The sequence below is a fragment of the Etheostoma spectabile genome, chromosome 24 (assembly GCF_008692095.1).
Source record: "Etheostoma spectabile isolate EspeVRDwgs_2016 chromosome 24, UIUC_Espe_1.0, whole genome shotgun sequence".
Classification (NCBI taxonomy): domain Eukaryota; kingdom Metazoa; phylum Chordata; class Actinopteri; order Perciformes; family Percidae; genus Etheostoma; species Etheostoma spectabile.
The window spans coordinates 6186090-6200652 of record NC_045756.1 but is presented as its reverse complement, the minus strand read 5'-3'; the positions used below and the strand labels follow the sequence as shown (position 1 = coordinate 6200652).

The 14563-nt window shown below is 41.1% G+C and overlaps 1 protein-coding gene across 3 annotated transcripts in view; it reads right to left on the bottom strand.

Annotated features, from left to right (window-relative positions):
• LOC116674158 (interleukin-1 receptor accessory protein-like 1) overlaps window positions 1-14563 on the bottom strand; it is a 264381-nt gene that overhangs the window by 5333 nt on the left and 244485 nt on the right. For 2 of the 3 annotated variants that reach the window (XM_032506682.1, XM_032506680.1), the window contains 3 exons: window positions 11300-11446; window positions 3809-3979; window positions 743-787 (listed from right to left, as the gene is read on the bottom strand). In XM_032506682.1, coding sequence (XP_032362573.1) covers window positions 743-787; window positions 3809-3979; window positions 11300-11446 — 363 coding nt within the window. The remainder of the gene's footprint in view (window positions 1-742; window positions 788-3808; window positions 3980-11299; window positions 11447-14563) is intronic. The other variant, XM_032506683.1, reaches the window with a different exon arrangement.

Here is a 14563-nt window from a genome sequence, read left to right as displayed (position 1 = left end):
GGTTGTAAATTACCAGCATGTAAAACTCGACTTCCAACTTCCCTGCAGCAGATATTTCCTCAAATTTAGTTGCTGGCACAACCAGTAAACAGGATTTCTTAAAACAAAGCGACAGCTGTAACTCAGAGGAAGATCAGAGGTTGTGATATTTTAGTTACAACTCTCCTCAGCCACCATACAACAGACTAAAAGATCATCAGCACCTCCCCCCTTAAGTTCCAAGACTATCAAGGCTGATTGTCTTTTTTATAAGTTGTGCTTACATCTGTATTTCATTTTCAGTTTTGATTAATCACGATTCCAGGTGGAAAGCAGTTCCAGTATTTGACGTCTGCTTGGGGAGACCATGGGTAGATGATACAACATGATACAACGTGTTGAATATGTTTCTGGGACTGGCTGGCCGTCTGATTAGTTTTGATGCACCCCACACATCTAATTTCCGTTAGGTCATTTAGGTAAATGCAAGTGAAAAAAAATTAATAATTCATGTTTTATGCAGGATTTACAAGTTGTAACTAATTGTTTTATAATGGTTAATATATAATTAATGCTGTGATAATGCTATAATGTAACAAGTATTGACCAGACAATTATGTTAGTAACCTTGTATGGAGCCATTATTTACAATGTAAAAACCCTTACAAACTATGACTTATTATGAAGGGTCACCAAAATGATTTTGCTGATTTGATGAGAGAATCTACATCAGTGAGCGTTCAAAATCTGGGGAAAAAAGTACCTCTAAGTAGTCTTGTGTCATCCTGGAAATGATCATTGGTGAAACCTAAACATAGATATTTACATTCAAAGTATTATCAAAAGATTTGAAGAAAAGCATTTATAAAATAACAAAAAATGTGGGGACATGGCTCTGGCATAAACTGTGTTTCTCAACTGGTGTTCCACTGGTAAAACGGTAATTGCACTAACCAGTTTATCCAGTTTAATATGGGATATGTAGCATAAAAAAGCCGAGGAAAAGCCTTTTATTTTGGTGGCAGGAGTTCAGCCAGGTTGTACCTTTGCTGCAATATACTAAAATAGTAATAGACTAGATACATAATAAATCTTTTAGAATGGTGAGATGTTTAAGATGTTTAAAATAATCCAGCATACTGTGGAATAACAAGTTACTTATCAGCGGCTCAGGAGAGGTATTGTTGACAACAAACCCAAAATGGCCAAACTGTGTTTATCTACAGCCATGGATTATGCCTCATTATATCAACTGTTGAGATGCTAATACACTCCCAATGGGAACTAAATGTTTACACATAGACACAATAAGCCAGCGAGCTGTGCCAGCGAGCCAGAAGAGCGGCACATGCACTTTAGATTCCTCTCAATCCTTGCATTTTTATGCCATTTTTCCCATATTACAACAGTCCCCGCGCATCGAGCACATAATCACAGTAAGGGATTCGGTTTATAACCTTGGCACAATGCCACTGAAGAGGAACATGATTAGTAATGGCGGTATGTGGGGGAAGACAGGCAGATGCAAGTATTCAAATGGAGGCTAATAACATAATGATATTATCAAACTCGTCTGTGTGATGAGTTAATCAAAGATAAGCACGGGCACGGTGAGACGCTCCATTAGGAATATACTGTGGAAAAACATGCATTTATATCCATGCATAAAGAGCTTTTTGATTGTACAGCTGACATCATTACAGAGCAGCATGCAGAGGTACAGTTTGTATGGAGCTGGATCAGGACATGGACTGTAATAATAGGGCTGGGTCTTTCCACCAATTATGCTTTATATATAATTCTGGCTATGATGCCTCCCGCAGGCTTCACATTGTGTAGATAATTCACTTGAAACACTGGAGTACATACAAAGTCCAGACCTTTTCTAGTAAGTACTTTTGAGACATAATGTATAGGTTTTCATAATTCACTTTCACAAAGAAAGCCTGGAAAGGTCAGACTGCAGGAGGGGCTGCAGGAACCAAACTCCACACCTGTTACAGATTAAACTCTAAAACATTTTATAATTTCAAGAGCAAAGTAGACTGACTTCGTAAACTCCTGTTGTGGGAGAAGTATTTAGAAAGCAAAGAAAACATCCCTCCAGTTAAAAAGGACAGTCGGTTAAGTATTAACTGCATAAAAGGGTTCTTCCGAGTGTTATCATAGGTACATTATATTATTGGCTTACCATAACTGATGCATTATATGCAGGCAGCATTTTAATGTTACATCTACTGGAGGTGGAGCCTTTTTTTTTAAACTTTATATACACTTCTAGCTACTTTAATCCATATCAATGCCAATACCGTATTTTAAAATGATCAAATGTTTTGTTTAAATTGACCTGCAAGGTAACTCAGTATAAAAAGAATAAAGTACCATAAAAAGAAAATAAAGGACAAGTACCTCCAAATGTTTTTAAGTACAGTTTGTAAATGTACTTAGTTACTCCACTACTGTTAAACTCGTAAGCAAATTCCAATGAAGTTATTTTCAGTCAAGCATGATTTATCTATTAATATATTTACATGTACTGAATTAAAATTGCATAGTTGATTAATTGAGCTGTTATAAGACTGGGTCTCCCTCCAAACTATCTGACTACTTTTGTCAGGCGATAATAATACTGTATATTAATTACCCAGTTTTATTTCTTTGTGTTGGATTCATGTAACATAGTTACGTGTAATCAGAGACTCTCAACCCTGTTTCTTAATATACAGCCCCCTGCACAGCATGCCTGCTACTGCAGGGAGGAAGCATTAAAAACAAAGCCAAACTAAACTTCAGGGGTTCTTCAGAGGCGCTGCTAAGAACACTGGGATACCTTGAAGACCCAAACAGGTTATTATGAGCTAAAGGTTCCTTGGAGAGCCACAAGTCGAACCATTGTTTGGAGCTGCTTTTAGCAGTGGTTCCCAACCTTTATTGTTGGAGGTTAAACGTTTTCACGCACTCTTAATCACGGCACGTGGTGTTTAGGTGTTACAGCTGACTTAATATGTGGATATATTTTGTTGTATATTTTTTAAAGGATTCTTTTTTAAGCTATTCCACAATCGTTCCATGGTTCCCTGGAAACTGTGAAAGTACCAAGACATTGGGGAAAAAAGTACCCGCAAACTGCTATCTTGTTCCCAGGCTTTACCCGAGGAAGACCATTTGTGGTCAAAACATTGTCAAGACCATGGCAAATTAAAGAAGACCTAGGAAAAGAGAGCAGTGTGTAGGTACTTTTTTACACTGTTTTTTGCCTATTGTTACCCAGCACCGGGGGAAATGTATGGCTGTGTGTGTGCCTCCAAACGGTAAAAGTATCCCTGAGCATACAAGTAACTTGGTTGAGAATCACTGCTTTTAGGACTGCAACACTGGAAACTGTTTCTTCCGTTTTCCTCAACCTAATGTGATGTCTGTGTTACCATCATTGCAACTTTGCTTTCTTATATGAACTTGAATATGATATCTATTTAGTGAATATCGTATTGCTAATAAGCAGCTTGCATTCAATTAACTACTGAAATGAAAGAAATAATGCCAAATGATGACACTCTTGTTTTTGCCACAACAATTTAAACTGAAGAACCCCTAAATGTCACATTTTATATACTGATCCACTTCAGTTTAGCCAGTGGTTAGAAAAAGCTCCTTTTATGATGATCAGATTAAAAAAAAGGACGGTTTTACAGGTCTAGTTACACCACAACACAAATGCATCACAGAGAACCACAAACAATGCATATCACCACGGCACTGACAACACGAGCAACACCAAGCGACAAAACATTCGACACAACTTGACATCGCCGTGAGAGAGAGAGCTTACTTCCTGTGGGGATCAAGTCCCTGTCTGGAATGAAGAGTTTATACCCATAATGCTTCTCCAGAACGTCGGGGAGGATCTCCAGGGCAAAGCGCTCCTCCTCTCGGGTCTCCTGGCTCCACTGGTCCGGGTCCACTTTGGTGTAGGACAGGTAAGCGTCGTAGTCCTTGTTATCTGCAGGTAGAGGGGGGGAGACGGACACTGAGGTGGGTGACATGTCACAGCTCCTCAGACACACCAGCAGGGTTTGTTCACAGAGTCTTTAGTGTCCTCAGATCTTTTAAACCAGACCCTTTATTTCAGTTTTAGAATCTGTGCTATCAAGCAGGTACAGAGAGAGAAAATAAAGCTGTGGTCTCAGCAAACTAAATGAAATAAAGTCTGTTCCCTTGAATACATGCATCACTTCATGTATGCACATTAGGAAGCTCCCAAACCACTTTGCTCCAATTAAAGGTGTATATCTTTTATGATTTGGACATAATGTTTCCTGCTTTGGTCAGCAAAGTTATGCGCTGTGATACCCCAAATGCTCACAATCTATTTCCGTACTGGTGCACAGAGAGCGATTCATTCACTGGGAGATTTCATTGAGACAGGATGCCTCCATTACACTAACCCCTGGGCACTTTTGCCCATCTGAGTGCTTTTCATTACAGGTCCGTCCCCACTGACGAATAATGTTACCTCGATAGCTACTTTGCCCACTGCAGGCAAAACAAATTATACTCTTGCCCGGGCTAAATGCCCAACACTGCCTGCTAGGCTGAGGCGCAGCGTGGCTCCATCACCCACATGCAAGCTATGATTGTTGACAGATTTGAAAGGACAGGGCGGAGAGACGGAAAGTGAAGAAGTGAGGGGAGACTTTTAGGTTTCTTCTCAAGCTTGAGCACTTCACTACAATGAGTAGTGAAAATAGAAAATATGAAAATGACACCCCAGACCTTCTGACAACTACAGGACGGAGATAACAGCCTCCGGGTCGTGCAGTAACAACTCAACTCCGTTGTTGGTCCTTGACTTGGGGATTCTTTTGACATTGCATGAACACTGTATGGCCACATATTTATGTACTTTTGATCCTGGGTTGTCATGGTTTCGACTAGGCAACTTAGTCCCAATCTTTATCCTACAGTTTACAATGAAATCTTACACAACTACAGCTTTGTGGCAACATTTAGAGAAGGTCCTTTTCTGCTTCTACGTGCCAATGCCCCTGTGCACAAAGCTAGGCCCATAAAGAATTACCAGTTTGATGTAGAACACATTGACTGGCCTGCATAAAGCCTCTTTCCAACATCTTTGGGATGAATTGGAACTCCAGCTGTGAATCAGACCTTACTAATGCTCTGGTGGCTCAATAGGAGTAAATGTAGTGTCTTTTTTATTTGTCTGAGTGCTTATCACTGTAAAAAAACTGCATAAAACTATCCATCTGCAAGCCAAAAAACACTTTTTTTGGTAATTTTGGTGAACTGGCCCCTTCTGATTCTGATCTGCCAGTTGTGACTGTGGTTATTCAGCCACAGATCAGATCCTAAGCACGTCATATTTTCATCAGAAAGAAATAAAAATATCAGATTCTATGCAGTTCTTTATTCACTAAAACCCTAATGTCTTTGCCACAAAAGAAGGGGGGAATCAGAATTGGGACAATATGAGTTGTGATTTCAACACAGCCTTTGAGGTAATCTCATTAAGACACAAGCAGGCTTTGGATCTCTGAGTTCCTGTCATTTGATTCTGGTTAATTTGCTTTATAGCAGCCACCTGCAGCGTGAGTGCTGCAAGGCGATGGTTTAACCCGCCAAGACATCGGAGAAGAAGGGAGCTGACGATGAGAGAGTGGGGTCAATGAGAGTAGAAGAGCAGCTGGGCTTAAGAGGAGGGATTTGGGGATCATACCTTATTACAGTATCCCTTTTTTGGTAGCTTTAAACATCCTCTCTACTTTACACTCTCGCCTCTCTCTGGGCCACTGTCAACAAGATTCACTGATTTCCAAATGGGTTATCTAGATATTTGGCACTCTCACATAATATGACGCTACGTAACTAATCAAACAACATGCAATTCATTTTACAACATCAGGGAGGGACAGGTAAAAACGATTGTAATGTGAGATCATATTCACGGAGTGTAATTAACTCTGAGGCTTATACTCTACTTGTCTGTGACATAAATCTCCGTTTTCTTCTAGTAGCATTTAAATGAAATCTGTGTAGGCAGATCAGGGGCTATTTCAGTGGAGCTGATTCACTCATCTGTAGTGAGAAAGAGAGAATTGAGAGGAAGAGGGTGAATCTCGGAGGCGGAATGACCCTGCTGCTGCACCTTGAGGAGTCACTCCTTACCGGAGACTGGTGAGTATCTGAGGGCGCAGCGCACCTCTGAAACCGCATCAAGCACTCCTCCGTCCCACATATGCCGACTGCGAATGGACCGACGCTCATTGCCCTCAGAGGGAGGGGTAATATATGTGTGTGCATAGAGAGCCCACAGTTAGATTGTGAACTCTTGAACTCACGGTGGAAAGCGCCAAGAGAATTGGAGGCGTAATCTCGGGGATATTTCTGGGCTCCATTACATTTAATTGAGAGTAGATTGGAACGTAGCACAAACACTTAACTCTGAAGCTACAAAAGCATGTGAGGTTGGCTTCTAATGAGTAGCGGAGCAGCTTTAAGCATGCCATTATGTTTTCAATAACTAATAAACTATAAGCTACCGGAGGTTGTATAGGGCTGTGATTGAGGATTAGTTCCATTATCAAATTCATTCTTCAGTCAATAGAACGTCAGAAAAAGTAAGGTAACGCTTTAGGATTACTGGTTTGTATTTTCGTAATATCTTTTAAGACGTTTCCTTAAAATAACGGTATGTACTTTGGAGCTATTTATAGGGGAAACAGAGACAGTGTCAAAGTGGTACATTGTCTGTTTGACAAGAGATTAAGGTCTATAATTATATATCAGACTGTCCTGATTTTAATGATGAGAGATTTTTGTTACATGTAAATGTGTATACTCTTCTTTAATTATTTTGTGCGGCATTATAGGCCATTATTTGCTAGGACAGCTTAGATATGAAAGGGGAGAGAGAAAGGCTTGAAATGCAACAAAGGGCTGCAGATCAGAACCGAACCCACGGCTGCTGCGGCGAGGGCTGACCCCCAAATGTATTGGTTTGACCGGCCGACTCACCCAAAACTGAAAAGGAGTGAATTTACAGTGATATCAAACAGAAAAAAACAGCAAATCTTCACATTAGAAAAACTGGAAGCAATGAAAGTTTGGCTGGATAAACAACCCAAATGATTTAAAGATGTAGGTCATTTAATCGACTAATCATTTTAGCACTAGATGCTTTCACATGTTTAAAATACAGTGTCTATATATTTATCTGCGATGATCAATGTTTCACCCTCTCAGAAGCTGTTTATTGTGAAGTCTCCATTTGTCTCATTTGACAATATCACTTTGGAAAAACAAGACACCATCTGACCTTCTGATTACAAATGAGCTACTCTGTGATGTTTACCTCTGCATCTTGAATATGCTAATTAAACGGGATGCATTACAGTTGCTGTGTGCGAGATGTGTAAACTATTAATGCTCAATATCTCCAAACTACACTGAACACAGACGGAGTCTCATAATTCCACGGCGTGCTGACAACGCTGACATTCATATTTATGGAAGAGTGTTGATGAGTTACCACCTCCTTGAAAAGCTCACTCGGCTGTTGTCATCATGAAGCCTATTATTGATTCTACTGACACCCACACAATGTGACAACTGAGAGGTCTTTAACTAAATAGTGGCGCTGACAAATAGCTGACAGTCCATCCCATTGTTACGTGAAGCTTACAATTTTACATCTGGCAGAAGAGGGAGGCAGGCGTTCAATTAGTTCTTCAAGTGGCTACAATAAAACACAAGCACTTTCTTGGTAGTGTGTGCAGATTTATGTTGGGGGGCATCCCAGACACTGGTAAATAATGACAAAATAATGACAAAATATGTGTTACATGCAGCTACTTCCCAGTGCAGTGGTTGCCATGGAGATGGGATCTTGGTTAAGCATCTTCTGCCAGTGCTTAGCGACTGTGTTGGCTCCACTCAACTGGCAATAATTTCCAGTTTGGTTTCTATTGAACGCTTTACCTTTCGCTATTCACCTACAGTACACCGTCACTAGTACTCAGAGATGACTTGAGGTGCGTGCACGTTTGCGAATGTGCGCGTGCCAGAGGTGGCAGCGGAGTGATCTAATCGACCGCGGCGTGGAGAAAAGTATCAGGGGTCTCCTGAGAGCTCTGGAGGCAGCGTGCTGTGTCTTATTGAACCTGATCCCCTTATAGAGGAGAACAAATTGAAAATCTGTTCCTCTCTCCAAGCACTCACTCGGGTGGCATAATTAAAGGAGACAATTGCTGTTTGGCGTTAAGTTCAAGGCCCGACATCTTTTCTTCCCTTTTTCAACACAACTGCCTCTGGGCCATCCATTACGGCAAAGCTCCGCTTTCCGTGGCCGAGAGCCCAACACAGCCAGAGGTAATGACTTTCATTGAAATGTCCTATGTAGCAGCCATCACAGTATAGCAGAGCTGGGAGTATATGAGAGGAGCAGAATACTTTACTTTACCTTTTAACGCTCATAACTCTCTCGCTGTCTCTCTTTCCACTACGTACAGTCCCTCAGCCTCTCCAAACTAATCTCATTCCCCTTGAATTCATTGCAGCGCTGGTACTTGAGAGACTCATTACAGGGGAATCAAATTAAAACTTGCTCCTTGTCTTGGTTTGATGCATTCTCAAGCCAAGGCTCATCCACAAGGCCCAATCAGAGGTCTCCCCCCCCTTCAGAGTTAATGTATTTGTCTGGCACAGGGATTGTGTTTTGATTTGTTTTATCGAAAGTGTTCAGCAAAATTTATTATCCTTTGACCCTTGCGTATGTGCGGTTTGCATTCAGAGACATGGGAAACTATCAACAGCAGACACATACACGAGCAGGATCCCAACCCAACCCCATCTTAATGTTTTCTTTATACGTGTGGTTCAAATTTGACACAAACTTGTCTACTTTAGTAAGTAAAAAAAACAAACTACATTGCCTTTATCAACAACTCAACATAATGTCACTGTCTTATGTTACTCAATTTAGCACTAGAGTACAGAGATCAACAGCCAGAGCGACACTGGTGCTACTTTCTTTTGTACCTGTCGCAAGACAAGAATTAAAAACTGGTTGGTTGCTCGGTTGCAATTATGTACAGCCACAGCAATTGTGAACAGGAATTCTATTTCCCTGTCTACAGTGGTCTTTCAGTATTCCCTCACAACACTACTGCAGTGTGACAAAGCAGGTTTCCACTAGATTTAACGAGTAATAAACAGAGCTGCGCGTTTTCTGGTACCGACAGTCTAGTGGACAGTAACTGTTCTAACAGTGGTCTTCGAATTTGTGGCTTTTTTAAGGATGGTGTCGTCGTTTCAAAAGGCGCTGACACCAATATGCAGGCCTGGAGTGGGTAATTGGGAGGATTCCCAGTGGGTCGCTTCACTTTTGGGCCGCTCGAGGATTTTTTTTTTGGACATTTCTCACGTCAGTCTATCTTCTCTAAAAGTACGCTACACACATTCCGCATTCTGACACTGCAACCTCTGCATGAGTTGTACCATGTATGGGGGTTCTACCTTCCCAAATAGAGTTAGTTGGGGTCTTTTTCCAAAAAGGTGTTCTCAGATAGGCTTCCAATAGCTGGGGCGGCCCTTCCATAACGACATGCATTGAGAGGATGGATGGGAGTAAGAGGCCAGGAGGGGCTGAAAAAGCCATGTTGATCGGAGGAGGATGCTGCCAAATATGCCAAACTTACTGATTTATTTTCAATTTATTTACACAAGTAACAACAGGTAAAGAGAGATATAGCCTAGGTCTAATGATTAACATTACTAACGTAATTATTCAGCTAATATCGTTGTGGTGTTGTCAACCTATTTGCAAGAAAAATAGTAAATTTAATCAAAATATTTGCCTTTTTGTATCACCCAATATATGGTGATTCATAGACTTTGCAAATATTATGCAAATATTGATAACAATACTCAAGTTTGATTTGTGTATGCAATAAAATGACCTCCTAATTATTTTTTGTAGCTTCTGAGCAGCAGATAAGCCAATCCCCCGCTGAAAATGATGAGTCTGGAATTTGCAATGAGGAGGCCATGAATACAGGGACAGGTAGAAAGCATACCAGAGTAAACAGTATGAATTAAAGTTATTTCATGTAAGAGAGCAGTATATGACAGTACATGAAACCAGTGCACTGCTTAGGTGTCTACTGATGCTGATAGTGCTATTCACAATGTAACTGTAAATTGAACTGTAGCCTAAACACTAGTTCAATATGCCTCTTTGTGGAAGAGTGGGATACATTTCAAATGCTTTTTTTTTCTTTCTGGTTTTGTTACTTGATCAACCTATCCTAGTGGAATATACTTTGTTAACTTCTCATCTTAAGTGAATTACTATTTAACCTTTACATTATTTGTTGAACCATGGTATTAATACAAATACAGGATAGTAAGAGCTGAACTGTCTTGGGCCTGAAAGTCCCGGGCTGAAAAGTGGCTCGACTCCGGCCCTGCCAATAGGTGACAATTATCGCTAATACGGTATATAAGAATGTGATCATATTATTTTGTCTGCCTGTGTTTACGCTTGTTATCCACTGGGATGATGATAGGAAAAATGCACAACAACCAAATGTAACCTAAAACACAAAACTCGTCCCCAGCAGCTGCTGTATTTACAGCGATTAAATGATCAAGGCTGCGTTTTACTTTTAAAGCTTAACTCTGCAGTTTTCTCCATTTGGAGGCTCTAAAACACAACGGGTGGGAACTGTTTGAAAACCTGAACTTCATCACCCAGTGGTCATGCATTGTTATGTCAGGAAACAGCAACCAGCATGAACATTTTTTACAAGGCTGGCTTGTGATGACTTTTTACAGGGATGCAAATATGCCAAGAAAAGGAACCACATCAGATTGGTGAGTCATTTGCAGCAGTCTGGGAGACAGTCCACCGAATATTTGCATATATTTTTGATTTCGCTCAGTGAGTTAAAAAGGTTCACTGAAAATGATGGCATAATTTCTCGGTTAGGAATGATGGGAGCAGTCTGCATCATTTAGACTGATAAAACAGGTGTGTATTAACATAACAATAGTGCTACATGCAGCTTTAAGATATGAAAAATAGCCCAGGTGTTTTCTGAGTCAACGTGTGCAGAGAAGCACTGATGCTGCTCAGGTTAGAGATTTGATTCTTTCTGAGGAAAGAAAGGATGCTTTCACAGCAGAGGAAGGCGCTTTCGAAATCCTCCTCTAAACAGAAACTGCACACTGTGCTATCACAGATTACGGAGGATAATTATATAACAGTGTAAAATAAATTGTCTTGCAACTTATTTCATCTTACCTCCATCTATATCCTCACTGCCGAAGTGGTTCCTGTAGAAGAGCATGAGCTCAATCCTGTAGCATTTGTACAGCGTCACCAGACAGATCAGAAGCATCAGGATGGCTCCCAGACCTCCGGCCAGCTCCACCGTGTACATCAGCTCTGCTAATATGGCAAACACAGTGAGAGGGAGAGAGACTTTTTAATAACCTACTAAGTACAACTAAGAAAACAAGCACCCTGGCATAGCAGATGTCTGACCAGGGCTGTTCTTTTATACCAGCATGGACAGAGCTGTCTTTAGCCATCAATTATCCATCTATACTGCAAAATGTTTGTTTCTTTTTAATTATTTATTATCTATGTATTTCTAGTTTGTATGTTTTAGATTTGAAAAAAAGGGTCCAAAATTTGTTTTAAAATCCTTACATTTATAGGAACTTTACTTGGTCGAATAGTGTGACAGATATATATTTATTCTCTTAGATTTTACAAAATGTCAGAACGTTGCAGAGTAAAACATCATGATCTTCCCCTCCATCTTATTTCTCTGCTTTTATGTTTGTTAAAGTTGGCCTGCATCCACTGGGTTTGAATACCAGATTACACTATGATAACAATCTAGCAGAAAGATCAATACATGTGAAATAATGCATGATACAGCCATGACAGATGAAAAAAGTTGCACAAGCTATTGAGAAAAGACTATGATTCTTCTACTGTATTTGTTTGGAGAAAGAATCTCCTGCGACTGTATTCTGTGTTTCTTGTTTTTCGTCTCCATCCTTTCATGTTGCTTATATTTTCATTAGGCCTGGGTTGTTCCACATGAAACATAACTCTAACCGGAATGAAAGTACAACTTCCACACCTGTCACTTAATGCCTCGTGGCTTGATTGGATAATGAAAACAATCCCATGGAAGCAACGGGTGCGACAATAGCATATGACAGATCGCACTTATGAAGATACATGCGTGTAAGGCTTTGGAGAGGTGCGAGGCGGGGGAAAGCGTCATGGCTGTTAGCTGAAACGCCTATTTGTCAACAGATCGAAAGCGGTCTGCTCTCCCCGCCATCTGTCATCACTGCAGTCTGACGTGAACTCATGGAAAGCATCAGTGAAAGCTAAAATCCAACTGCAGGACTTCACTGCTGATATTTCAGTCTTTCACTCACATTATTCTAAATTGTGTTACTTGTAGTTTTTCAAGAAGGACAGGGGCAAAATATTCAGCAAGACTAGTAGTGTTATTCAGGAGGATGAAAGGTGATATTTCACACAACAGGACAATGGACTCCATTAAGCTCCTTGGTCCAGTAACTTGCCTTGAAAACCAAGTCGTTTGCTTTGTCTTCCAGAGATTTTGTCTCTTTTTCAAGGCTTTCTTTTTCTTTTTTTACCGTGTTTTCTGTCGAATGTCACTCCATCTTTTGCAGTTCAACATTTCCTCTTGGCTACGCCTCACAAAAGCTGGGTGGTCAGCCTTCATTGGCTGACTAATGGATAACAGTAAAAGGATAGAATCGCTGCAATGCTGCACACACATAAACATGGATGGAGAGGACTTGCGTGCATCGCCATCCATCACCGACGCACGTTTAACCTCGTTAGAGTGCGCAATGCCCATTCCACTGCAGCGGCCATCAGGCTGACAGCTCCCATGATGAAGGATGATGGTCGAGAGAGCTAACGAGTGTGGCCCACGCCGCTTCATCACGCCTGTTTGGCCGATGACCTTCAGCCAAACTTAAGAACAGAAATACGCAAACAAAAGAGCAAACAAACTCGGGGCAGAATAAACACAGGTTTTCCCGTCGAGGCTCTGACTTCCTCATCTTGTCTCAGTTTTTCAGCCTGGGAATCATACTGAAATAGTTAACTTTTCTTGGGAGGGGTGCTGTGGCTAACAAGCACTGTGAAAAGATGGATCCAAGAAACTCCACTTTTCCCTCACTTCATCTCCACTATCCTCTCCACCTCAGCTTTGCCATCTCGCCTCATTGCACAGTGCTTCTCTCCCCTGATATCCGGACAGTGTAACGAGCCAGCTGCTCCTCAAGCAGCAGAGATTACAATGGAAGAGGCCAATTCTTCTCTGCGTAGCATCCATTGTAGCAGGGCTGCAGTGGGACGGATTAAGACAAATTAGCTTGTGACGACTTGAATGGATTTGATGAAGCCACACGGCATCAGGCGATTCATCACCCCTTTTTCTCCCTCTGTTACTGCATCTCTCTCTGTGTTGTCTAGGGAGAGAGATGAAATGAGAGACGAGGAAAAGGCAGAGTGGGGGTTGAATTGTAAAGTAAAAGAGAGGAGAGCAGCTATGAGAATGGTAAGAGCTGAGTCTGCTGCTTCTCATGTTCACAAATCAAGAATCTTGATGTTAGTAATCATAACCAGCAGAGGCAGCTGTCAGCTACTTTACGTTGCTGCTGCAGTTGTGAGATAAACAATGTATCTGAGGACATGGAGCAGCTGAAAGAAAAGTTGGCCAGGAGAACTTCAAGTACTTGTACAAAATATAGGACACATAAAGGACACATCTCCATGCTAACTTTACATACAAGTAAAGACATATTCCGCTTGATGCTGTGATGCGGAGACGACCAAATTCATTTGGAGCGTCGTGCTGTTTTCACAGCTTCAATCAAGAGACAAGCGAGGACAATTTTGACGCATTTTGAAAGGCAGCATAAACTGACTGGGCCTTAAACTGCACTACACCATGGATGCAACAAATAATAAACATGGGAACCGGTCGATTTCTCATAGACCCGCAATCCTGCGAGGACCAGGCTAATCTTCTGCGATTTATTCTGAGATTTGACTATGCAGCATAAACCCCTTTAATGTAGCAAATAGAGGGGAACTGGGATGCCATCAAAGCTGGATCCAAAGCTGCAAGCTAAAAAAAAGAGGAGAAATATGTAAATGTATTCAACACTGACAACTTAAAGGCTGTAGACCCCCCCCCAACACACACACACACTCTTATATAACCCAGCTGGAAATTGTGCATCTCTATTTGAAATCATCACAGAATCATCTTTCAAACAGTCTTACTCAGTGAGGCAAAATCAGAGAAAAAACTGTCAAAAATGTTTGCTTGAATATAGAAAGAAAAAGGGGAGGGGAAAAAGGCAATAGTAGTCAGTGATGAAAGATAAGAAAAAGTCTGAGTGAGAGTTTGGCGATCAAAGGAGGAGAGAGAGAGTGTGTGTGTGTGTGTGTGTGTGGGTGTGCGTGTGTGTGTGTGTGTGTGTGTATGTGTGTGTG